General features: G+C 47.2%; 1 protein-coding gene across 2 annotated transcripts in view; it reads right to left on the minus strand.

The window, feature by feature from the left end:
* Window positions 1-1,460: 1,460 nt before the first annotated feature.
* The window catches only part of RETREG3 (reticulophagy regulator family member 3), an 85,253-nt gene continuing 62,246 nt past the window's right edge, over window positions 1,461-24,467 (minus strand). Inside the window, exons 2-9 of one of the 2 annotated variants that reach the window (XM_025362925.1) lie at window positions 15,314-15,420; window positions 10,045-10,075; window positions 8,977-9,103; window positions 8,267-8,351; window positions 7,010-7,147; window positions 5,398-5,480; window positions 4,634-4,766; window positions 1,461-4,219 (exon numbers count right to left, since the gene is read on the minus strand). In XM_025362925.1, the coding sequence (XP_025218710.1) occupies window positions 3,762-4,219; window positions 4,634-4,766; window positions 5,398-5,480; window positions 7,010-7,147; window positions 8,267-8,351; window positions 8,977-9,103; window positions 10,045-10,075; window positions 15,314-15,420 (1,162 nt within the window). In that variant the 3' untranslated portion in view covers window positions 1,461-3,761. The remainder of the gene's footprint in view (window positions 4,220-4,633; window positions 4,767-5,397; window positions 5,481-7,009; window positions 7,148-8,266; window positions 8,352-8,976; window positions 9,104-10,044; window positions 10,076-15,313; window positions 15,421-24,467) is intronic. The other variant, XM_025362926.1, reaches the window with a different exon arrangement.

Genomic DNA, 24,467 nt, shown 5'->3' on the forward strand with positions numbered 1-24,467 from the left:
TCAGATATCAGCTGCCGCGCTGGGCAAGCGACCAGCTCAAGGTTACCCCACAGGGACGTGCCCTGATCCCACGGTCCAGCGCTCTTTTGTCGGTTAGTTTTGTCATTTGTAAAATAGGAACAGTAGATAGTGATAGGAAAGTGGTTGTGAAAACAACACAAGTGGTTGTGAAAGCTAAGCGCCTTGGTCGGGCACTGTGGCATGTCACGCCTGTAATCCTATCACTTTGGGAGACTGAGGCGGGCGGATCGTTTGAGCACACGAATTCGAGACCAGCCTAGGCAACGTGAAACCCCATCTCTGCAAATAAAGTACAAAAAGTTAGGCGTGGTGGCGCGCTCCTGTGGTCCCTGCTACTCTGGAGGCTGAGGTGGGACGGTCACTAGAGCCCCGGAGATCGAGGCTGCAGTGAGCCACCATTAGCACGCCACTGCAGCCTGGCGACAGAGCGAGACGCAGTCTCCAACAAAAAAGTAGGAAGGGGACAACTAAGCGCCTTGGAGAGCAACCACCCTTATTTGCCTAATACCGAGCTTCGCACCCAGGGGGCACTCGACACCTGCTGTAGTTTGGACGCCAAGGAAAGATAGGGTTAGGAGGGGGCTACTGTTCAACCACAAAGCTTGTGGAAAAGTTTGTTAGCCCAGTCAATCTCAGGGCAACACCTGGCAGGTGCTTTCCACCCCTGACCACAGTGGCCAATGGGACAGAGCCTGAAATAAGTATTTCTAGTTTCTGAGGTCAGCTGAAAGCCAAAGAGCAGCTGTCCCTTCAGCTCAAACGATCCAGTGGAGGAGCAAGGTGCTACTTTTTAAAGCCTTCTGCTACCTACAGCCTCCTTAGCCTTTAAAACGTGTGCTTGTGTCTGCACGTTTAGGAGACAATATTAAGAATTAGAAATGAAGGCGCCGAGCGCGGTGGCTCACGCCTGTAATCCCATCACTTTGGGAGGCCAAGTTGGGCCCATCACGAGGTCAGGAGATCGAGACCATCCTGGCTAACATGGTGAAACCCCATCTCTACTAAAAATACAAAAAATTAGCCGGGTGTGGTGGCAGGTGCCTGTAGTCCCAGCTACTTGGGAGGCTGAGGCAGGAGAATGGCGTGAACTCAGGAGGTGGAGCTTGCAGTGAGAGGAGATCGCCACTGCACTCCAGCCTGGGCGACAGACAGAGACTCCGTCTCAAAAAAAAAAAAAAAAAAAATTAGAAATGAAGGAAATACAGGCTAAATACTAGCCAAGAGTGCCAGTTATGCTGATGGTGGGGCTCTCACAGGAAGGAAAGTAGCCTCATACAATGGTGATGTTCTGGCCATCACAAAGGAAAAATAGGGGTGGGCTGGTGGGTCCCTCATACCTGGGCTTCCTCTTTTAAGGCTATCACTTCAAATTAATCAGAACTCATATTTACAAAAGAAGACCTATCAAGGGTAGGACACCACTCAGCATCAGTCTCTTAAAGATTGTTCTCATACAAGATTTATTCCCCAGCACACCCCTCCCCTCCTCAGTTCACAGTGGAGACTATGGAGATTCAGAGTAGGATTCCCCCAGATACAAGAAACACCTTCCGAAGATTTTACTCTCCTTCCTTCCCTCCCTCTTGCCAACTCCCAAGACCTGAAACACACACTCATGCAAACACACGAAATCCCCCTCCTTCCCCACACCTCCTGTCTTTCCACATCAGAGCTCACCTGTAAAACATCTGAACTTGGGAAGTGTCCAAAGTCTGTTTGAGAACCCTAAAGTGGGGAGATGCCATTACCCCTGACCACCCCACTGTGAGTGACTATGAGACACCTAACTCTTCCCCCTTCTTACTGTCAACCATTTTCACTCCCTGGCCTCTGTACCTTCTCCATCAACCAAGAGCAAACATGTCAGCACACCCCCACCTGCAGTACATGAAAACAGGCTCTGTCCAACATCCCTCACCCAAGTACAGGGGTGTTGGGGGAGTGGCCCCTGAGGATCAGCAAAGGGTTAATGCAGAAGGAAAGAGGACAGGAGAGTTTGGCTTGAGCTCTGATTGGGGAGGCAGAGGCTATAGACTGGCACAGGTTTAGAATCAATTACCATGTTTAGGTTTCTGTCTCACATGATTTCACTAGGGGCTGCAGAACAGATACCCCTCAGAGGGGTCTCTGCTGACTACAGCCACATTCTTACCATTGGCTCATCGTTAAAGGAGGCCCCACCAAGTTAGGAATAAAAGCTGTAAAGGAGCTGAACAGGAAAAAAGAATAGGTGGTGCAAGAGATTATGTATGGCCCCTGGGATGAATGACATGGAGCCATTTGTAAAGTGCTACTGTATCATCCCCCCATGGAATTATTGCTTCTCCAAAGGAAGAGCAGAGGAAGGAACAGGAACATAGAAATGAGTACGGTATTGCTTTGCTCACTGCTGAGGCTGATGGCCAAATGGACCCAGGGGTTATCAGAAACCAAAGATTAACCACACAGCTCCAGAAGACTCAGTGAGACCTCAAAATACAGAGGTGCTCACTAATCCTCCCAGCCAGCTGATCCCCCTGGGCCAAGGTAATGTAGAAGAGGCCCATCCCCACATCATATTCACATTTCTTAAATTTCACAAGCAATGCTTTGGAGCACTGGGGTTCAGGCCCCAAGAAATGAGGATGGGCTAGAGAGGGAGCAGGCCTGTTCTGCAAAACCAAAGCACAAGTTTACTTTAAAAAAAAAAAAAAATCATGCTGGACACAGTGGCTCACACCTATAATCCCAACACTTTGGGTGGCTAAGGTGGGCTGATCATTTGCGGTCAGGAGTTCTAGACCAGCCTGGCCAACATGGTGAAACCCTGTCTCTACTAAAAAAAAAAAAAAAATTAGCCGGGCATGGTGGTGCATGCCTGTAATCTCAGCTACTGAGGAGGCTGAGGCAGGAGAATTGCTTGACCCGGGAGGCGGAAGTTACAGTGAGCCGAGATCATGCCACTGCACTCCAGCCTGGGCGACAGAGCCAGACTCTGTCTCAAAAAAGAAAAAAAAAAAGAAGAAAGAAATCAAATCCTGGTTTAACAAGAGAAGATGACTAATCCCAGCACTTTGGGAGGCCAAGGCAGGTGGATCACTTGAGGTCAGGAGTTGGAGACCAGCCTGGCCAACATGGTGAAACCCTATTTCTACTATCAAAAAAAATTAGCCGGGCTTAGTGGTGGGCACCTGTAATCCCACTACTCAGGAGGCTGAGGCAAGAGAACCTCTTGAACCTGGGAGCCAGAGGTCGCAGTAAGCCAAGATCACACCACTGCACTGCAGCCTGGGCAACAGAGCAAAACTGTCTCCAAAAAAAGATGATGACAATGTAACTACTCCAGCTGCTGCCTGACTTTCGGGGCTCTAGGGAGGCGATGAAGGGAGGAAGGCAGGCATGGGCTCTTTCCATGAGGGCCCCTGAGCACTCATACCTAAAAGCAAACAACAGCACCTCCTCAAAGGGGAACCAATATCCCTGACTACTTTGTTCACCCCAAAGTACCATCCTGATGGAGAGAAGCCTCCCTTGGGGGAGCACACTCTCACTTCACTGGCTGAGCTCAGAAATGGGCATCCAGCTGGTGGGAGGGGAGTGAGTGTCCTCTCTAAGCAGGCCTCTGAACATCAGCCAGGCCACGCAGCATACAAATATAATTCAGGGGAGGGGAGCTGAGTTCTTCTCTTGCCCCATCACCTTAAGTGGGATGGGGAGGAAAAAAACCTAAACCACAGTGACTCCCAAAAGGAGTCTCTGCCTCAGTGGCTCCTAGAACTGGCAGGGTCCAGCTGATTCAGCTCCGACTGGTCCAGAAGTTCAAAGTCATCCCCCTCAGCATCAGTGTCCAGGTCTGAACTGGGGGACCGGAGGAAGCCTCTTGTTGCTCTCTGGGCAGGTGCGCCAGAAGGGCCTGGTTGGGAGGCCCCTGACAAGGCCAGCTGAATCATACTCTGGGAGACCAGGCTGGCAAGGTTGCTGGTGAGGTTGGATCCTACAGGCAGAGCACCAAGCAGGAGCTCTGGCAGCGCAGCCTCGTCCCGGCTGGCAGGTGGGGCCTGGGGCTCCTCAGCCCCTGGCGGGGAACGGTACATCAAGCTGGGCATGCCAATGCTAGTGTCGTCCTCATCATCCAGGCCAGCAGGATCCACATTAATGGAAGGGAAGTCTGGAAGGTCTCTCGCAAAGGATTCCTCTGGATCACTGTGACCATCTAGGTCTGGTAGAATACAGAAGTGTCTTGAGTCATGGCACCTACCTGGCCCTCCTGTGCCGCATCCCCACATGACCAGATCTTTCCCACCCTGGCTTTCTCAGGGTGAAATAAACCCATGGGACTGGTGTAACTTTCCCCTCCACTTATAGATGGCTGTGATCTCTACGGGCCACACAATTCCCCCTCTCTTCTTCTACGCCCCCTGTGAGGCTAGTGCCTGAGGCTACTAAGGGACTAAAGGCTTCGAGAAGGGCAGCAGTGCCATCCTGGCTGTAGCCACAGCCCTCAGGCTGCTCTGCCACCTGATCCATAGCTCAGAAAACAGGAGAGGAGCAGGCACCAGTATCCCCTCTGTTCAGGGAAGCTAAGAGGCAACAGTCAGAGCCATTATCAACTGAGGTCAAAGGCTCCCCTCACCTTCAGAACCTTCCGTTAGAGGTGTTTGGCCCCTTGAAAGATTGAATGTGCCATTGTCTGTACAGGAGACTTCAGCATCTGAGTGCTCAGAGTCTGTGATGGCCAATTCCCTGGCAACAGTAGAATCGTCCAGCTTAGGAAAAGACAAGACCAACAAACCTGAGATAATGCCATCAGGAACCAGGTGTAGTCCCCAGGTACAGCTTTACTAATCAGCTAGCATTAGTTATCTGAAGGCCATCAATGTAACCAGGGATAGATGGTAACTTCAAAATCTTGACCCCTTTTAGGCTGCTCTCCCAAAGAAAACACTCATTTATAACCTCTTAAGCACAGGAAGAAAAGCAGTCCTGGGGGAGTCAATTACCTACTTACTTTAAGGCGAATAACTGATCCAGAGATAACTTTTCAAAGTGGCAGGAGGATACACATACTGCACAGACCCAAGGGTGAAATGGACTGTTTAAAAGATGATCATACTAACTCCAGAAGTTCTTCCATAATGACAGGGTAAAAAGAGATATGGAAGAGTGGTGCTGGGCATCAGGCTGTAATTGAGATCTAGGTTGATTAGAGGAATGATATGATTTTTTAAAAAAATTGAGATCTAGGAACAAAGTCTCACTTCTCTTCTTGTTACTGGTCTTGGGAACAAGGGGAGTCCAAGGCCTCAAACCTGGCTATGGCCTAAATGTAAGCTGTCAGATGGTTGAAAGGGAGCTAAAGAAAACTGGACAGTGAAGCAGCTCCCACACTCAAGATACCTGAGGACAGAAGGCAGCAAGCTCCTCTTCGCTGTCACTGTGGTTGTCCATGGCTCGTTCTGGGTGGAGAGCTCTGCGGCGTACTGTGCGGGAAGAGCACAAAGCCTTGCTTGATACCTTCCCACCAGCGTAAAAACCCCTTTGGACTTTAAAGGCATAAAATCAGAAAATAAAACAAAGAGCCTCTCTGAATCTGGCTCTAAGCCTATATAATAACAACAGAAGGCTGAGCTGCTGAACCTAAATGGCAAGGTGAGTTGATAACATAGCAGAAAATATCTCAGCTTCCAACATCCTCTCCACCAGGCCCTACACAGTTTTTTTTTTTTTTTTTTTGAGATGGAGTTTTGCTCTTGTTGCCCAGGCTAGAGTGCAATGGCGCGATCTCAGCTCATTGCAACCTCTGCCTCTTGGGTTCAAGCGATTCTCCTGTCTCAGCCTCCTGGGTAGCTGAGATTACAGGTGCTCACCACCACACCCAACTAATATTTACATTTTTAGTAGAGACGGGGTTTCATCATACTGGTAAAGCCGGTCTTGAACTCCTGACCTCAGGTGATCCGCCTACCTCAGCCTCCCAAAGTGCTGGGATTACAAGCGTGAACCACTGCGCCCGGCCTGGCACACATTTCTATTCTGGTCAGATGATCAAATACCAGGCTTTGTCAACAACTCTTTGGATGGCTAAAGGCAGACCTACTGTGTCAAGGTGTTAAGTGGACACGATCAGAGAGAGGGCAAAAGGAGATGCACACCTTGTTAAATCAGACTTCTGAGGACTGGTATTATTCAACTGGCTGCCCCAAGGGGACTTGGGCCTTTGAAGGCCAGGATTCCATAAAACACAAAACCTGACAAGACCACACAAGGGAGGGAAAAGTCTGTACTACCATCATTAATGTGTTGCATGGATCTCAGGCTGGTACACTTACAACCTCTGAAGTAGCAGTTTTTAATCACCTTTGGGAGGCAGCTTTCAGTAGTGAAAAGAGACCAGGCTTAGGAGTTGAAAGGATCTGCTCTGGGCTGAGTGTGGTGGCTCACATCTGTAATCCCAACACTTTGGAACGCCCAGGCAGGAGGATCACTTGAGCCCAGGAGTTCAGGATCAGCCTGGGCAACATAACGAGAACCCATCTCTACAAAAAAATATAAAAATCAGCCAGATGTGGTGATACATGCCTGGAGTCCCAGCTACTGAAGGGTTTGGCGGGGCTGAGGTAGAAGGATCACTTGAGCCTGGGAGGTCAAGGCTGCAGTGAGCCATGATCATGCCACTGCACTCCACCCTGGACAACAGAATGAGACCCTGTCTCAAAAAAAAAAAAAGCACAAATACTAGGAATTTATCTTCACTGTCTAGCTTTTATTCAACTTGAAAGAGCTTTTATCAGATAGGTTTAAAACAGGAGCCTAGGATTCCAAATGATAAAAACTGGCAAGCCTGCATAGGTTTCCCTAGAGCAGAATATCATTTTTACCTACCAATCCTCACCCCTACCAACTACCCCCAACTTCCACTTTTGAGGACCCACGCAGTATGTCAGACCTATGGGCTTCTCCTTCTTGCCCCAAATTGCCTAAGTGGAAAGAATGACACCATGACACTTACATTGTCTCTCTCTCTGCTTGGACATCATGTAGCCACGGACACTGAAGTCCAGCCGCTGCAGAGCTGGCTTCAGCCGCACATATGCTCGATCCCACAGTCGGTGGTACACAGCAAGGGGCCACATCATGACAGTGACAACTGTGAGGAGGCATGGGAAACAGTGACAAAATGGAGAAAGGGCTGCAAAAAACATTTCTAACTGTAGCGCTGCTATTGGTCCTTAGGGCTTGGACACAAAGTGTGGAACAGATCTGCCCAAGTCTGCCGGTCATCTTCACCAGTCTCCCCTACGCATGAAGTTTTTGAGGGCAGGGACTTCTATATCTACCCACAGAGCCTAGTGCAGGGCTATGCACAGCATAGTATGCTGCTGACAGGCCAAGGGCAGAACCTGGCAATGGGTGTCACTGAGCCATAAATGGTAACAATGCCTAAAAATTACACAACAAATCATGGGAGGTTTTGATATACAAAAGCCACAGGCGTAAGTACTTAGTTCTTCCAGCCCCAAGCAAGCTGAGTACATGCCAACAGGAAGTAACTAAATTTACAAAACTATGCTCCAAGTGGGAAAAAAGTACTCTGGCATAAATAGAACCTAGTAGAGAAATCCCTAAGAGTTATGTTCTGCTGACAATACCCTGGCTCTAAAAATTCTCTCCTAAAATAGGGACAGGCAGTCCTTTATAATTGGTAATACAATACATGTTAGTGAACCCTCATCAATTTTTTGTTTTTTCTGAGACGGAGTCTCACTCTGTCGCCCAGGCTGGAGTGCAGTGGCGTGATCTCGGTTCACTGCAAGCTCTGCCTCCCGGGTTCACGCCATTCTCCTGCCTCAGCCTCCTGAGTAGCTGGGACTACAGGTGCCCACCACCACACCCAGCTAATTTTTTTTTTTTTTTTGTATTTTTAGTAGACACAGGGTTTCACCGTGTTAGCCAGGATGGTCTCGATCTCCTGACATCGTGATCTGCCCGCCTGGGTCTCCCAAAGTGCTGGGATTACAGGCGCGAGCCACCGCACCCGACCTACCTTCAATTTCTGACTTGGTAAGAAATGAACTTTGTATGTGGAGAGCCTGCTAAAGGTAAGAAGGATATTTTCATGACGACACTAAACAGGTCATGAAAAAATGCAAAGGTCATATCCTAGAGAACTGAAATATAAATGTCCTCTCCTCAGACCTAGAGTTAGCCATAGTTGGAAAGCTATGAGCAGGGCACAGTTCATAGGGGAGGTATATTCCATACTTACGCATGAAGTAGGAGAGCAGAAGCCCAGGGACATAGCGGCCCAAGACAGCCAAAAAGGTCAGTATCCCACAGCTCAGCAAGCAGAACTGGGGAATCAAGAAACAGTATTACGTTTCTGCCACACTGTAGGGGTTTGGGGTGGGTGTGGAGGGTTAGGGTAGAGAGATGATTGAAAGACTCTGTAAGTCAAGCATGGATATGTAGCCACTGTTGCATCCAGTGGTGATTCTGTTTGGGAAGAAAAGGAGCATGTCCCCTTCTATTCAAACTTTTTATATGGCTAACCCCATAGGGCTGCACCCTTCATGCCAAGAAATTGTTTGAATAGGACTTAGCCAAAAATTCTCTCTGAAAGCAGCGTTGGTGGTGGTTTTTTAAGTCAACAGAAACACACACACAAAACCCAAAAAACACAACAACGTATCACATACTTAATATGACACAGAATGCACACAAGAAAGCTTTCTTTCCCATCCTGAAGCAAGAAAATGGCCTCATCTAAGTGGCAACCACACCAAATGAGCAGTCACCAAGCTCCTGTCTTAGTCCTAATGGCTGATCAGAAGGCCTTTCCTATAGCTTCCTTTTGTCTCTATAAACATCATAGTCTTTACTTTCTTGAATGAAGACATGTAGTAAAGGAGCTGTTTCAGTTTAGCATGAACTGAACTGAGAGGCCAGAGATGAAAGTGAAAAAGGGAAGAGTCTTACCTTGCCTGGGTTTTGCTTTTTGAAAAGCAAAACATTCCTTATGAAAATGGTCCCACTAACCCAGACTTCAGCTACATGGTGGCAGAGCTCGGGCACGCTGAGCAACCGAGGGTGCACAAAGCCCCAGCTATGGGAGAGAGAAGGGGGAGCTGTGAAAGGAGGGTGTTGAGGGTCCCCCCATCTTGCTGTGCAGGCAGCCAGTGCTTCCGGGTTTAAATGGGGTTTGGGGAGTGACTAGGCCCAGGTGCTTTGGAGGTGAAGCATGGCTTTCTTCTTGGCTCACCAGGTTGAAACCTGAATTTAGGTACAAGGAGGACAGACTTGTTCTGACAACTCCACCCTATGAGCAAGCAGCCCAATCCACGTGTGTAAACCTGCCCCCAGCTCCAAGGCCCTTTGTGCTTAGAAACATCTTCTTCCTTGCACTCAGACCATTCCAATTCCCTGTGATTGCAATCCAGGGATAAAAGTGAGCACAGTCTGACTGATACCACTGCTGCTAAGGGGGAGGAAATGGTGGATGTGCCCTTCAGAGAGAAAATAAATAAAGCAAAACCAAAATAAACTATAGCAGAGAAAATTCCTTGGATCAAACAAATGGAGTGGATGAACTGAGAAATGAAAGCAGGAGCTGTAAGACACAAGAGGAATCTTTGGCTTTGACTTGCTGATGCCAGGAACCAATGTGTTTTCTGACCGGGAACTTTAAATAGCCAGAGGTCACAGAAAACACTAAATGACCTGGTATAAAAGCCAGGAGACAAATGAAGTTAGCTGCCTTTAAGTTTTCTCACTGGGACTGAACAATGCAGCTGACTCCCTGGCATGTCACGTTATGGGGCACTGTAATGCTTCTTTTTCAGAAACTTCTCTTGTAAAGATCAGAGGACACAGGCATCTCAACATATTGCTGCCTGAAGTTTAGGATGTGTTAAAATGATCATTTGGAACAGCCTAGGTTCTCAGCTTACACTGTGTGTCCAAAACATGGGGTTAACAACATGTAACCAGAATATTACAAGAGAATGAATCAGAGCAACAAAAAGGGATTTAATTAGTGTTCCATACCTCTCATTGTCTAATGCGTCGGGTCTTGGCACTACAATATTAAAACAAACACCAGCATTAGTTGGTAGGGAAAACTAAACATGACAATGTTAGGCTGTTGGTCTGACAGCTCAAGTTTTAATAGGTTGGGGAAAAGAAAACAGTAATAGCTGATAAAAAAGGAGACACTGTGTTATACTGCCAGAGTTAGGGAGCTGCAGACAAGGGAATAATCACTTACGCCTACTCATTTTTCGAGGGGAAGGAAGGGAGGTCCAAATGGACTATTTAAGCCCCCTTCTTTTTTTTTTTTTTTTTTTTTTTTTTTTTTTTTTTTTTTTTTTTTTTTGAGACGGAGTCTTGCTCTGTCGCCCAGGCTGGAGTGCAGTGGCCGGATCTCAGCTCACTGCAAGCTCCGCCTCCCGGGTTCACGCCATTCTCCTGCCTCAGCCTCCCGAGTAGCTGGGACTACAGGCGCCCGCCACCTCGCCCGGCTAGTTTTTTGTATTTTTAGTAGAGACGGGGTTTCACCGTGTTAGCCAGGATGGTCTTGATCTCCTGACCTCGTGATCCGCCCGTCTCGGCCTCCCAAAGTGCTGGAATTACAGGCTTGAGCCACCGCGCCCGGCCTAAGCCCCCTTCTAATGACCTCAGCTGAAAGCCAAGGTGTACAAGAAAAATGGTCCATCTCACCCCTTGAGTGTGTCTGGGATGCCCATACACATCAATCTGTGCCAGGCTACACAAGGTACGTTGTAACAACTCCAACCCTTGAAATCTGCCTATTTTTTTTTTTTTTTTTTTTGAGGTGGAGTCTTCACTCTGTCGCCCAGGCTGGAGTGCAGTGGCACCATCTCGGCTCACTGCAAGCTCCGCCTCCCGGGTTCGCGCCATTCTCCTGCCTCAGCCTCCCGAGTAGCTGGGACTACAGGTGCCCGCCACCGCGCCCGGCTAATTTTTTGTATTTTAGTAGAGACGGGGTTTCACCGTGTTAGCCAGGATGGTCTCGATCTCCTGACCTCGTGATCCGCCCGCCTCGGCCTCCCAAAGTGCAGGGATTACAGGCGTGAGCCACCGCGCCCGGCCCTACCTGTTATTTTTTTATCTTTTTTGAGACAGAGTCTTGGTCTGTCACCCAGCCTGGAGTGCAGTGGCGTGATCTTGGCTCACTGCAAGCTCCACCTCCCAGATTCACGCCATTCTCCTGCCTCAGCCTCCTGAGTAGCTGGGACTACAGGTGCCCGCCACAACGCCCGTCTAATTTTTTGTATTTTTAGTAGAGACGGGGATTCACCGTGTGTGTTTTTTTTTTTTTTTTTTTGGAGACAGGGTCTTGCTCTGTAGCCCAGGCTGGAGTGCAGTGGCGTGATCTCAGCTCACTCAGCCTCCTGAGTAACCGGGACTACAGGTGCACGCCACCACACCTGGCTAATTTTTGTATTTTCAGTAGAGATGGGGTTTCACCATGTTGGCCAGGCTGCTCTCGAACTCCTCTACCTCCCAAAGTGCTGTGATCACAGGCGTGAGCTACCGCACCCAGCTGAAAAATACCTGTTCTCTTTATTTTTTTGAGACAGAGTCTCACTCTGCCGCCCAGGCTGGAGTACAGTGGCACGATCCTGGCTCACTGCAACCTCCGCCTCCAGGGTTCAAGCGATTCTCCTGCCTCAGCCTCCCAAGTAGCTGGGATTACAGGCGCCCACCACCATGCCCAGCTAATTTTTGTGTTTTTAGTAGAGACGGGTTTTTGCCATGTTGGCCAGGCTGGTCTTGAACCCCTGACTTCAGGTGATCCACCCACCACAGCCTCCCAAAAGTGCTGGCATTACAGGTGTGAGCCACCACACCCAGCCTGCCTGTTCTCTTTAAAAAGAGACCCAGAGCTGGGTATAGTGATGCTCACTTATAGTTCTGCCTCCTTGGGGGGCTGAGGCAGGAGGATCACTTGAGCCCAGGAGTTCAAGTCCATCCTGGGCAACATAGTGAGAACCTGTCTTTAACCAAAAAAAAAAAAGGGAGGGAGACCCATTATCTACCTGAATAATGTGTAAGTCTTTTGATATTCACCAGCCATTAGATAGGCAGATGAACTACACAATTCCTTGAAGTCTCTATAAAATATGATGGGCATGTATTTAAAACCTGTATACTCTGGTTTGAATATCTTGCCAACACTTCAAAATTAACATAAAATCTACATCAGTTTTCCTCTCTCACCCCTTCAAACCAACTTTTGTGTCTGCCTTTGCCTTTATCTGCTAACTGTAATGCCATTCTGCCACTCTCTTAGCTTTAACCCCCATCCATTTATGTCTTTTATTATACATATGTAATAATTATTATTTTTTGAGACAGGTGTTGCCCTATTATCTAGGCTGGAGTACAGCGGTGCGATCATGGCTCACTGCAGCCTCAACCACCAGGGCTCAAGGGATCTTCCCACTTCAGCCTCCCAAGTACTTGGGGACCACAGGTGCATGCCACCATGCCTGGCTAATTTTTTAATTTTTTGTAGAGACAAGGTTTCGCCATGTTGACCAGGCAGGTCTCAAACTCCTGGGCCCAAGCAATTCTCCTGCCTCGGCCTCCCAAAGTGCTCAGATCACAGGCATGATCCACTGCACCTGGCCCCAGCTATTTATGTTTTGATGTATCTTCCTTCCTCACAGCGATCCAAACCATCCATCATTTGTATTCACTGAGGCCTCTCTGACTACTTCTCACGAAGACACTGCCACAGTCTCCTAACAGGTCATCCTGTTCCACTTTTCCTCCATCCATGTGGTCCTAAAAATGCTACTAATTAATCTTTACTATTGGCCAGGCGTGGTGGCTCATGCCTGTAATCCCAGCATTTTGGGAGGCCAAGGCAGGTGGATCACTTGAGGTCAAGAGTTCGAGACCAGCCTGGCCAACATGGCGAAACCCCATTTCTACCAAAAATACCAGAAAAATTAGCTGGGCGTAGTGGTGCACACCTGTCATCAGGAGACTGAGGCAGGAGAATCATCTGAACCTGGGAGGCAGAGGTTGCAGCGAGCCAATATCATGCCACTGCACTCCAGCCCGTGCAACAAAGCCAGACTCTCTCAAAAAAACTTTTTTTTTTTTTTACTTAGCTGGGTGTGGTGGTATGCACCTGTAGTCCCAGCTAATTGGGAGACTGAGGTGGGAGGATCACTTAAGCCCAGGGATTTGAGGCTGCAGTGAGCTATGATCACACCACTGCACTCCAAAACCTGGACAACACAGTGAGACCTAGTTTGTTAAAAAATAAGAATAGGGCTGGGCGCAGTGGCTCATGTCTGTAATCCCAGTACTTTGGGAGGTCGAGGAGGGTAGATCATCTGAGGTTGGGAGTTCAAGACCAGCCTGACCAACATGGAGAAACCCCAACTCTATTAAAAATACAAAATTAGCTGGGCATGGTGGTGCATGCCTGTAATCCCAGCTACTTGGGAGGCTGAGGCAGGAGAATCGCTTGAACCCAGGAAGTGGAGGCTGTGGTGACCCGAGATTGTGCCATTGCATTCCAACCCAGGCAACAAGAGCGAAACTCTGTCTCAAAAATAAAAAATAAATAAATAAATAAACCAAAAAAGATAAATAAAAAAGTCAGTTGGGTGCGGTAGCTCACACCTGTAATCCAGCACTTTGGGAGGCTGAGGTGAGTGAATCACTTGAGTCCAGGAGTTTGCAACCAGCCTGGACAACATGGCAAAACCCCGTCTATAGAAAAAATACAAAAATTAGCTGGACATGGTGGCAAGTGCCTATAGTCCCAGCTGCTCAGGTGGCTAAGGTGGGAGAATTGCTTGAGCCCAGGAGGTTGACGCTACAGTGAGCCATGATTGTGCCACTGCATTCCAGCCTGGGTGACAGACCAAGACTCTGTCTCAAAAAAAAGAATGGGCCAGGCGCAGTGCCTCGCGCCTGTAATCCTAGCACTTTGGGAGGCCGAGGTGGGTGGATCACTTGAGGTCAGAAGTTCGAGACCAGCCTGGCCAACATGGTGAAACCCCATCTCTACCAAAAATACAAAAATTAGCCAGGCAAGGTGGCACATGCCTGTAATCCCAGCTACTGGTGGGGCTGAGGCAGGAGGACTGCTTGAACCTGGGAGGCAGAGGTTGCAGTGAGCCGAGATCATGCCACTGCACCCCAGCCTGGCCAACAGAGCGAGACTCCGTCTCAAAAAAAAGAAAAGAAACGAAACAAACAAAAAACCTAATCCCAACATACTTTCAGTTTTATTTCCTAGCACTCCCTTTAATGAACCTTTATCCTGGCCATATGATCAATTCTCTGATGTCAGGAAATGCTTTGCAACTTCTGATTCCTCAGACTAATCAAGTCACTGGACTCTCTAGAAACACTTTTTTCTCGATCTGTGCAAATCTTTTGCTTTGTTCCACTCTCAAGCTAGGGACAAAATATATGACAAGTATACCAATTACATACTGCCCTGTGAAATCTGTCGTACTGGTCTATAACTGTCACTTAATTTTTCATGTTTATGTATGTATTAGCTTTTTAAAAACACTACATGTCATGGTTCTCTCTCTCACTCTCTCTCTCTGTCTTTTTTGAGACTGAATTTTGCTCTTGTCGCCATGGCTGAGTGCAGTGGCATGATCTTGGCTCACTGCAACCTCCGCCTCCCGGGTTCAAGCTATTCTCCTGCCTCAGCTTCCTGAGTAGCTAGGATTACAAGTCTGCGCCACCACACTCAGCTAATTTTTTCTATTTTTATTAGAGACAGGGTTTCATCATGTTGGCCAGGCTGGGCTCAAACTCCTGACCTCAGGTGATCCACCCGCCTGGGCCTCCCAAAGTACAGGGATTACAGGCGTGAGCCACTGCGCCCGGCCATCATGGTACTTTCTATAAGTCACAATTGGCTATCCTAGTGTTTTGCAAATGAGCAATTTAAAAGAAATTCCTGAGAAGTAAATTAGTACTGCCTCAATAAAGATGCAGTGTCCAATAATGATAATTATTATTTTTAATTTGAGGACTACTTATTTCTCAGGCCATTATGTTGGCAAAAATATGTCAGGTGGTGAGTACAGACTACCTGTGCTTAGTAACAATGGGAAGAGCAGAACCCAGCTCCAAGGAACCATAATTGGGGCACAAGTCCTTCAAGTGCCTCCTAAAGCAAATGATTCAGACTTTGAAAGACAGTCCCCAGCTCCATACACCTCCTCATAAACCCCTAATACTAAAGGTACAAATTATAGGAAAGACCATCTTCAGTTCAGACTGTTCTAAATGCTACCAAACTCACCTTTTATTTCAGGCCAGATTTTGTTCTTCCATTGATCAATACACACAATGATCATCAAGCCAAATGCAAGTAAAAACACAAGACGAAGGGATGTCAGGGCAAAGAACCTACAGAGGAAGAAAAACAGAAGAAAGATCATTTATCTAGTTAAGCTAATTTCAGAAAAGGCCACGTGTGTACTATGGGCTCTGTGGTAAACAGACCTGAGGTCTAGCTTTTTTTGTTCTGACACTTAACTAGTTATATACTTTGGGTAAATCATTTAAACCTTCTGGACCTTAACTACTATACCTATGGGGCAGAGAGGATAATTTGCTGCTGTAAAGACAGAAGACTAAATCAAATAACTTCTTAAAGCTCCTTCAGCTTTCCAGTCTGTACCTCTATTAATTTCACGGAGAAATTCATCCTTGATAACAAGTTGTTATAATGAAAGCCAACATCTTTCTATCAAATTAGACCCTAGTGTAGGGCAACAAACTGATAGAGAGGCACTCAAGAGCATTTAATTCAATTACATATCTTTTTACAGATAAAGGAACTGAGGCCTGAAAAATATTTGATTAAGGTCACCTAGAAAGTTGGCATGAAAGCTATATTTAAAAGCAGGTTCTGGCCAGGCGCAGTGGCTCAAGCCTGTAATCCCAGCACTTTGGGAGGCTGAGACAGGTGGATCACCTGAGTTCGGGAGCTAGAGGCCAGCCTGCCAACATGGTGAAACTCCGTATCTACTAAAAATACAAAAATCAGCCAGGTGTGGTGATGTGCGCCTGTAATCTCAGCTACCTGGGAGGCTAAGGCATGCCTGTAATCCCAACTACCTGGGCGGCTGAAGCATAAGAACTGCTTGAACCCAGGAGGCAGAGGTTGCAGTGAGCCAAGATCACACCACTGCATTCCAAGCTGGGCAACAGAGTGAGACTCGGTCTCAAAATAAATAAATAAATAAATAAATAAATAAATAAATAAATAAATAATAAATAAAAGCGAGTTCTCCAGAATTAACACAAATGCTTCTCAAACTCTTCCAAAAAAACAAAAAAGGAAGCACTTCTTGATTTATTTTGTGAGGCCAGCATTATCCTGATACCAAAGACACCATAAAACTGTAGACCAATATTCCTTATGAATATAGATGTAAAAATCTTCAATAAAATACTAGCAAGTTAAATTCAGCAGCATGTTAAAAGGATTATACACCATGACCAAATGAGATTTATCCCAAGACTGCAAGGGCGGTTTAACATACAAAAAAATCAATAAGTGTAAGGCATCACATCAGTAAGATAAAGGAAAAGCTAGTTCTTATTTGAAGGAATCAACCATAAAAAAAGTTTGAACAGTCTGAGAAATCTAACATTGAAAACACATCTAATGATACTAAGGAATTTTTTCTTTTAGATGTTAAGGTAGTTATTTTTTTCAGATACATTTTGGTTTAATATTAAATGAGGAAATTCAGAAACACAGATTAGTACAGATAGCATGTTACACTCTGGGTCTTCATTTTTTCCCTTTTTTCCCCCTACGTAACACGTGATGTGAACATGAACTGCAGAGCCCTGGCCAGGTGCGGTGGCTCATGCCTGTAATACCAGCACTCTGGGAGGCTGAGGCAGCCAGATTGCTTGAGCTCAGGAGTTCGAGACAAGCCTCAGCAACATGGCGAAACACCATCTCTAAAAAAAAAAAATACAAAAAATGAGCTGAGCACGGTAGTGCGCTTGCGGTCCCAGTTACTTGGGGGACTGAGGCACAAGAATCCCTAGCGTGGGAGGCAGAGGTTGCAGTGAACGGAGATGGCGCCACTGCACTCCAGCCTGAGTAACAGAGTGAGATTCCTGTCTCAAAAACACAAATATTGGATGAAAATCATGTATATATTAGAACAGAATATAAATAGCATTTCATAGTATTCTGAAAAGACTAGGCATGGTGGCTGAAGCCTGTAATTCCAGCACTTTGGGAGGCCAAGGTGGGCAGATCACCTGAGATTAGGAATTCGAGACCAGCCTGGACAACATGGCAAAACCCCCTCTCTACTAAAAATACAAAAATTATTGGCCGGGCGCGGTGGCTCAAGCCTGTAATCCCAGCACTTTGGGAGGCCGAGACGGGCGGATCACGAGGTCAGGAGATCGAGACCATCCTGGCTAACACGGTGAAACCCCGTCTCTACTAAAAAAAATACAAAAAACTAGCCGGGCGATGTGGCGGGCGCCTGTAGTCCCAGCTACACGGGAGGCTGAGGCAGGAGAATGGCGTGAACCCGGGAGGCGGAGCTTGCAGTGAGCTGAGATCCGGCCACTGCACTCCAGCCTGGGCGACAGAGCGAGACTCCGTCTCAAAAAAAAAAAAAAAAAAAAAAAAAAAAAAAAAATTACCCTGTTGCGGTGGCGTGCCTGTAGTCCCAGCTACTCGGGAGGCTGAGGCAGGAGAATCACTTGAACATGGAAGGCGGAGGTTGCAGGGAGCCGAGATCGCGCCACTGCACTCCAGGCTGGGAGACAAAGCAAGACTCCATTTCAAAACAAAAGGCCAGGCGCGGTGGTTCACGCCTGTAATCCCAGCACTTTGAGAGGCCGAGGCGGTGGATCACGAGGTCAGGAGATCAAGAACATCCTGGCTAACACGGTGAAATCCTGTCTCTACTAAAGCTACAAAAAATAAAAAAATTAGCTGGGCCTGGTGGCGGGCACCTGTAGTCTCAGCTACACGGGAGGCTGAGGCAGGAGAATGGCATGAACCCGGGAGGTGGAGCCTGCAGTGAGCTGAGATTGGGGCACTGCACTCCAGCCCGGGCGACAGAGCAAGACTCCGTCTCAAAATAAATAAATAAATAAATTTATCCGGCTGTACACTTGAATATACATACATACATGGGAGATTGGCTGAGGAACTTCACATTTTGTCTCTAGATATTCTTGTACCTTTTTTTTTTTTTTTTTTGGAGATGGAGTTTTGCTCTTGTTGCCCAGGCTGGAGTGCAGTGGCACGATCTCGGCTCACTGCAACCTCCACCTTTTGGTTTCAAGCGATTCTCCTGCCTCAGCCTCCCGAGTAGCTGGGACTACAGGCACACACCACCATGCCCAGCTAATTTTTTTTTAGTAGAGATGGGTTTCACCACGTCGGCCAGGATGGTCTTGATCTCTTGACCTTGTGATTTGCCCGCCTCAGCCTCCCAAAGAGCTGGATTACAGGCGTGAGCCACTGCACCTGGCCTTTTGTACTTTTTTTTGGAGATGGAATTTTTTGAGACAATATATTGGCTAGGCTGGTCTCGAACTCCCTAACCTCGTGATCCTACCTTGGCCTCCCAAAGTGTTGGGATTACAGACATGAGCCATTGCACCCCTGGCCCTTTTTTTTTCTTCCCCTTCAGACAGTCTTGCTCTTGTGACATAGGCTGTAGTGCAGTGGCACTATCTCAACTCACTACAACCTCTGCCTCCCAGGTTCAAGTGATTCTCCTGCCTCAACCTCCCAAGTAACTGGGATTACAGGCATGTGACACCATGCCTGGCGAATTTTTTTGTATTTTTAGTAGAGACACGGTTTCACCATGTTGGCCAGGCTGGTCTCAAACTCCTGACCTCAGGCGATCCACCCGTCTTGGCCTCCCAAAGTGTTGGGATTACAGGTGTGAGCCATTGTGCCTGGTCCTCTACTTTTTTTTTCAATAAATGTGAATTCACGTTACTTGTATAATTTTTTTTTTGTTGTTGTTTTTTTGAGACAGAGTCTCACTCTGTCACCCAGGCTGGAGTGTAGTGGTGTGACCTTGGCTCACTGCAACCTCTGCCTCCTGGGTTCAATCAATTCTCTTGATTCAGCCTCCCAAGTAGCCGGGATTACAGGCGTGCAACACGACGCCCAGTTAATTTGTATATTTTTAGTAGAGATGGGATTTCACCATGTTGGCCAGGCTAGTCTTGAACTCCTGACCTCGTGATCCGCCTACCTTAGCCTCCCAAAGTGCTGGGATTACAGGTATGAGCCACCGTGCCTGGTCAAGAAATGTTATTTTATACCACACAAAAAAACTCTTCTTTCTCTGAAGTTCTTATTATGGCTTATTCCAAAAAAAAGATAAATCTGGGACTAAAACTGACTTATGGATAAGGATTAATCTTGTTATGGAAGATGCTCACAATTTTAGCCTTCAAGACCCAGAAAATAATACCCTTTATGAAACTATTGGCTTATCTTCATCTGCAGGATGAAATCCCACTACCTCCTGTCATAAAAGGGCCTTCATGATCTGGCTTCTGCCTCTCTCCCCACATTGATTCCCTCCCTTTGTTTTTTATATTTCAGTTTTATCAAATTACTTGCAATTCCTTAAGTATCTTATTAGATTGGTGTTCTCCCTATCTGAATGTCTTCTCTCTCTTACCACACCTTTCGGCCCCATTTTCTTACCATTTATCTTGCAAATCACAGCTTAGATATCTTCCTGTTTGTTATTATTACCTGTCATGTTACATCGCGAACACAAACACACATGAATTTACTTGAGAGTAAAGTTTGTGGGCCGGGCGCGGTGGCTCAAGCCTGTAATCCCAGCACTTTGGGAGGCCGAGACGGGCGGATCACGAGGTCAGGAGTTCGAGACCATCCTGGCTAACACAGTGAAACCCCGTCTCTACTAAAAATACAAAAAAACTAGCCGGGTGAGGTGGCGGGCGCCTGTAGTCCCAGCTACTCGGGAGGCTGAGGCAGGAGAATGGCATAAACCTGGGAGACAGAGCTTGCAGTGAGCTGAGATCCGGCCACTGTACTCCAGCCTGGGTGACAGAGCGAGACTCCGTCTCAAAAAAAAAAAAAAAAAAAGAGAGTAAAGTTTGTGTCTTACTTTTTTCTGTAACTGGGCTTCTTACCACAAGGCCTTGGCATGTAACAGGTACTCAAAGGTATGTTGAATTGAGTTGAAGCATAGCTTACAAGAACGGAAGGTAAGGGCTGTAACAAGCTATTTAAATAGTCCAGGTCTTAGAGAAACTTTTTTTTTTTTTTAATGTTTACTGGTTTGTTTTTATTGCCACCTCTGGAAAACCAACCTTCTTAGGAGAGCTTAATATCCTTTCCCTACCCTAGTTTCTATTTGTGTTAGTCATCGTGCTCTGGGAAGGGGAAATTGCCGACAGTCTGGCAAGCCTCCCTAGAGAGCCCTTTCAAGTACTCTGGAGAAAACAGCGATGCCAAGTGCTGCTGCTGGGGAAGGGAAGCAGCAGCACTGGGGAGCAAGAAACCCTAGAGCCCTTCTTCTTGGCCTTGTTAAATGTGCTTGTTTGTTGGGATGATGCACTGGCTTTAGAGAAATCAATGGCCTGAGGCAACTCTAGAGGCTTATTTCTGTTAAGCTGCTTTTATTTTTTAATCTTATATATAGTCACAGTATCCTTTAGGTGGTGGTGTGGAAAGATTGAAATAGGGTTGTCAACTGGGCACAGTGGCTTATGCCTATAATCCCAGCACTCTGGGAGGCCGAAGCGGGTGGATCACCTGAGATCGGGAGTTCGAGACCAGCCTAGCCAACATGGAGAAACCCCATGTCTATTAAAAATACAAAATTAGCCGGGCGTGGTGGTGTATGCCTGTAATCCCAGCTGCTTGGGAGGCTGAGGCAGGAGAATCGCTTGAACCCAGGAGGCGGAGGTTACGGTGAGCTAAGATTCTGCCATTGCATTCCAGCCTGGGTGACAGAGCGAGGCTCCGTCTCAAAAAAAAATTATACAACTAACATGAATTCATGTTTATCAGAAAAAAAAAAGTACAGGGACAGGCATGGTGGCTCACGCTTGTAATCCCAGCACTTTGGGAAGCCAAGGCAAGTGGGTCACCTGAGGTCAAGAGTTCCAGACCAGCCTGGCCAACATGTCTCTACTAAAAATACAAAAAAATTAGCCAGGTGTGGTAGCACATGCCTGGGCAACAAGAGCGACACTCCGTCTCAAAAATAAACAAACAAACCAGGTGGATTACCTGAGGTCAGGAGTTTAAGACCAGCGTGGCCAACATGGCAAAATCCCATCTCTACTAAAAATACAAAAATTAGCTGGGCATAGTGGCGGGCTCCTGTAATCCCAGCTACTCAGCAGGCTGAGGTGGGATGATAGCTTGAGTCCGGGAAACTAAGGTTGCAGCAAGCCGTTATCGTGCCACTGTACTCCAGCCTGGGTGACACGGCAAGACCCTATCTCAAAAAACAAAAAAGCAAAACAGAAAAAGCCACCTAAACACTAACAAATTGGTTTGTGGGGAAAAAAAAGTTTAAAAAAAAACCCAAAAACCGAAACCACACACAACAGGCCAGGTGTGGTACCTAAAGCCTGTAATCCCAATACTTCGGGAGGCTGAGGCAGGAGGATCACTTGAGTTGAAGAGTTTGAAACCAGCTTGGGCAACATAGCAAGACCTCATCTCTACTGAAAAGAAAAACATTAGCTAGGTGTAGTGGTGCATGCTTGTAGTCCCAGTTACTTGGGAAGCTGAGGTGGGAGGATTGCTAGAGCCAGAAGGTTGAGGTTGCAGTGAGCTCTGATTGTGCCATTGCACTCCAGCTTGGGAGACAGAGCAAGACCCTGTCTCAAAAAAGAAAAAAAGAAGTATCATTTCTGACATTTATAAGAAAATTGGAAATGTGAACACTGACTAGAATCATTAATTTTTTGCATGTGATAATGATGGCAGATGTTTCTTGAAGTCTCTTTTTCAGAAAAATATACTGAAATACCTAGATTAAATGATATGACACACATGGCCGGGCGCGGTGGCTCAAGCCTGTAATCCCAGCACTTTGGGAGGCTGAGACAAGCGGATCACTGGGTCAGGAGATCGAGACTATCCTGGCTAACACGGTGAAACCCCGTCTCTACTAAAAAAAATACAAAAAACTAGCCGGGTGAGGTGGCAGGCGTATAGCCCCAGCTACTCGGGAGGCTGAGGCAGGAGAATGGCGTGAACCCGGGAGGCGGAGCTTGCAGTGAGTTGAGATTCGGCCGCTGCACTCCAGCTTGGGGGACAGAGCCAGACTCCGTCTAAAAAAAAAAAAAAAGGCCGGGCGCGGTGGCTCAAGCCTGTAATCCCAGCACTTTGGGAGGCCGAGACGGGCGGATCACGAGGTCAGGAGATCGAGACCATCCTGGCTAACACGGTGAAACCCCGTCTCTACTAAAAAATACAAAAAACTAGCCGGGCGAGGTGGCGGGCGCCTGTAGTCCCAGCTACTCGGGAGGCTGAGGCAGGAGAATGGCGTAAACCCGGGAGGCGGAGCTTGCAGTGAGCTGAGATCCGGCCACTGCACTCCAGCCTGGGCGACAGAGCAAGACTCCGTCTCAAAAAAAAAAAAAAAAAAAAAAAAAAAAAAAAAAAAAAAAAAAGGGGCTTCCATACTGGGGTATGGAGGACACAAAATTGGCCATGAATTGAAAAAAATAATAGTATGTACATGGTGGCACACAATATTATTCTGTTTACTTACACATGTTTTAACCTTTCCATAATAAAACATTTAAAAAATAATTCATTATCTACATATGTAGTCTAAAAATGTGAAAACAGGCTATTCTCTTCATTTAAAAATTCACACATAAAAACACTATGGTTTTAAAACTTTTTCACATAATACACAGATAATTAGCCTGGTGTGGTGATGAACTCCTGCGGTCTCAGCCATGAGGTGGAATGATCGCTTGAGCTCAGGAGTTCCAGGGTATGGTGAGTCATGATCACACCACTGCAATCTAGCGTGGGTGACAACAGTGAAACCTTGTCTCAAAAAAAACAATGAATGGGCCAGGCATGGTGGCTCAAGCCTGTAATTCCAGCACTTTGGGAGGCTGCAGCAGGTAGATCACTTGACATCAGGAGTTCAAGACCAGCCTGGCCAACATGGTGAAACCCCATCTCTACCTAAGAATACAAAAATTAGCTAGGCATGGTGGCAAGTGCCTGTAATCCCAGCTACTCGGGAGGCTGAGGCAGGAGAATCACCTGAACCCGGGAGGCGGAGGGTGCAGTGAGCTGAGATCATGCCATTGCACTTCAGCCTAGGCAACAGAGCAAGACTCCATCTCAAATAAAATAAAAAATAAACTAAGACTGTGGCTCACGCCTGTAATCCCAGCACTTTGGGAGGCTAAAGCAGGCGGATCATGAGGTCAGGACATCGAGACCATCCTGGCTAACATGGTGAAACCCCGTCTCTACTAAAAATACAAAAAATTAGCCAGAAATGGTGGCGGGCGCCTGTAGTCCTAGCTACTCCGGAGGCTGAGGCAGGAGAACAGCGTGAACCTGGGAGGTGGAGCCTGCGGTGAGCCGAAATCATGCCACTGCACTCCAGCCTGGGCGACAGACAGAGGGAGACTCCATCTCAAAAAAAAAATAATAAAATAAAATAAACAAAAATAAACTAAGACGTTTCCAATTGGTTTTCTTTTTTGAGACGGAGTCTCACTGTTGTTGCCCAGGCTGGAGTGCAGTGGCGCGATCTCGGGTCACCACAACTTCCGCCTCTGGGGTTCAAGCAATTCTCCTGCCTCAACCTCCCGAGGTAGTTGGGATTACAGGCATGTGCCACCACACCCGGCTAATTTTGCATTTTGCATTTTTAGTAGAAATGGGGTTTCTCCATGTTGGTCAGGCTGGTCTTGAATTCCCGACCTCAGGTGACCCGCCTGCCTCAGCCTCCCAAAGTGCTGAGATTACAGGTGTGAGCCTGTAATCTCAGGCTCACAAAACTTTTGGCGCCCGGCCAAAAGTTTCCCATTTTTGATGTAATAAAGAAAAGCTGAACTGTACATCATTGAGCATGTTACTGTGTCAAAGGCATTAACTATTTTAAACAAATAGCTTGGCCAGGCGCGGTGGCTCAAGCCTGTAATCCCAGCACTTTGGGAGGCCGAGACGGGCGGATCACGAGGTCAGGAGATCGAGACCATCCTGGCTAACACGGTGAAACCCCGTCTCTACTAAAAAATACAAAAAACTAGCCGGGTGCGGTGGCGGGCGCCTGTAGTCCCAGCTACTCGGGAGGCTGAGGCAGGAGAATGGCGTGAACCCGGGAGGCGGAGCTTGCAGTGAGCCGAGATCCGGCCATTGCACTCCAGCCTGGGCGGCAGAGCGAGACTCCGTCTCAAAAAAAAAA

Source organism: Theropithecus gelada, chromosome 16 (assembly GCF_003255815.1).
Source record: "Theropithecus gelada isolate Dixy chromosome 16, Tgel_1.0, whole genome shotgun sequence".
Taxonomy (NCBI): Eukaryota; Metazoa; Chordata; class Mammalia; order Primates; family Cercopithecidae; genus Theropithecus; species Theropithecus gelada.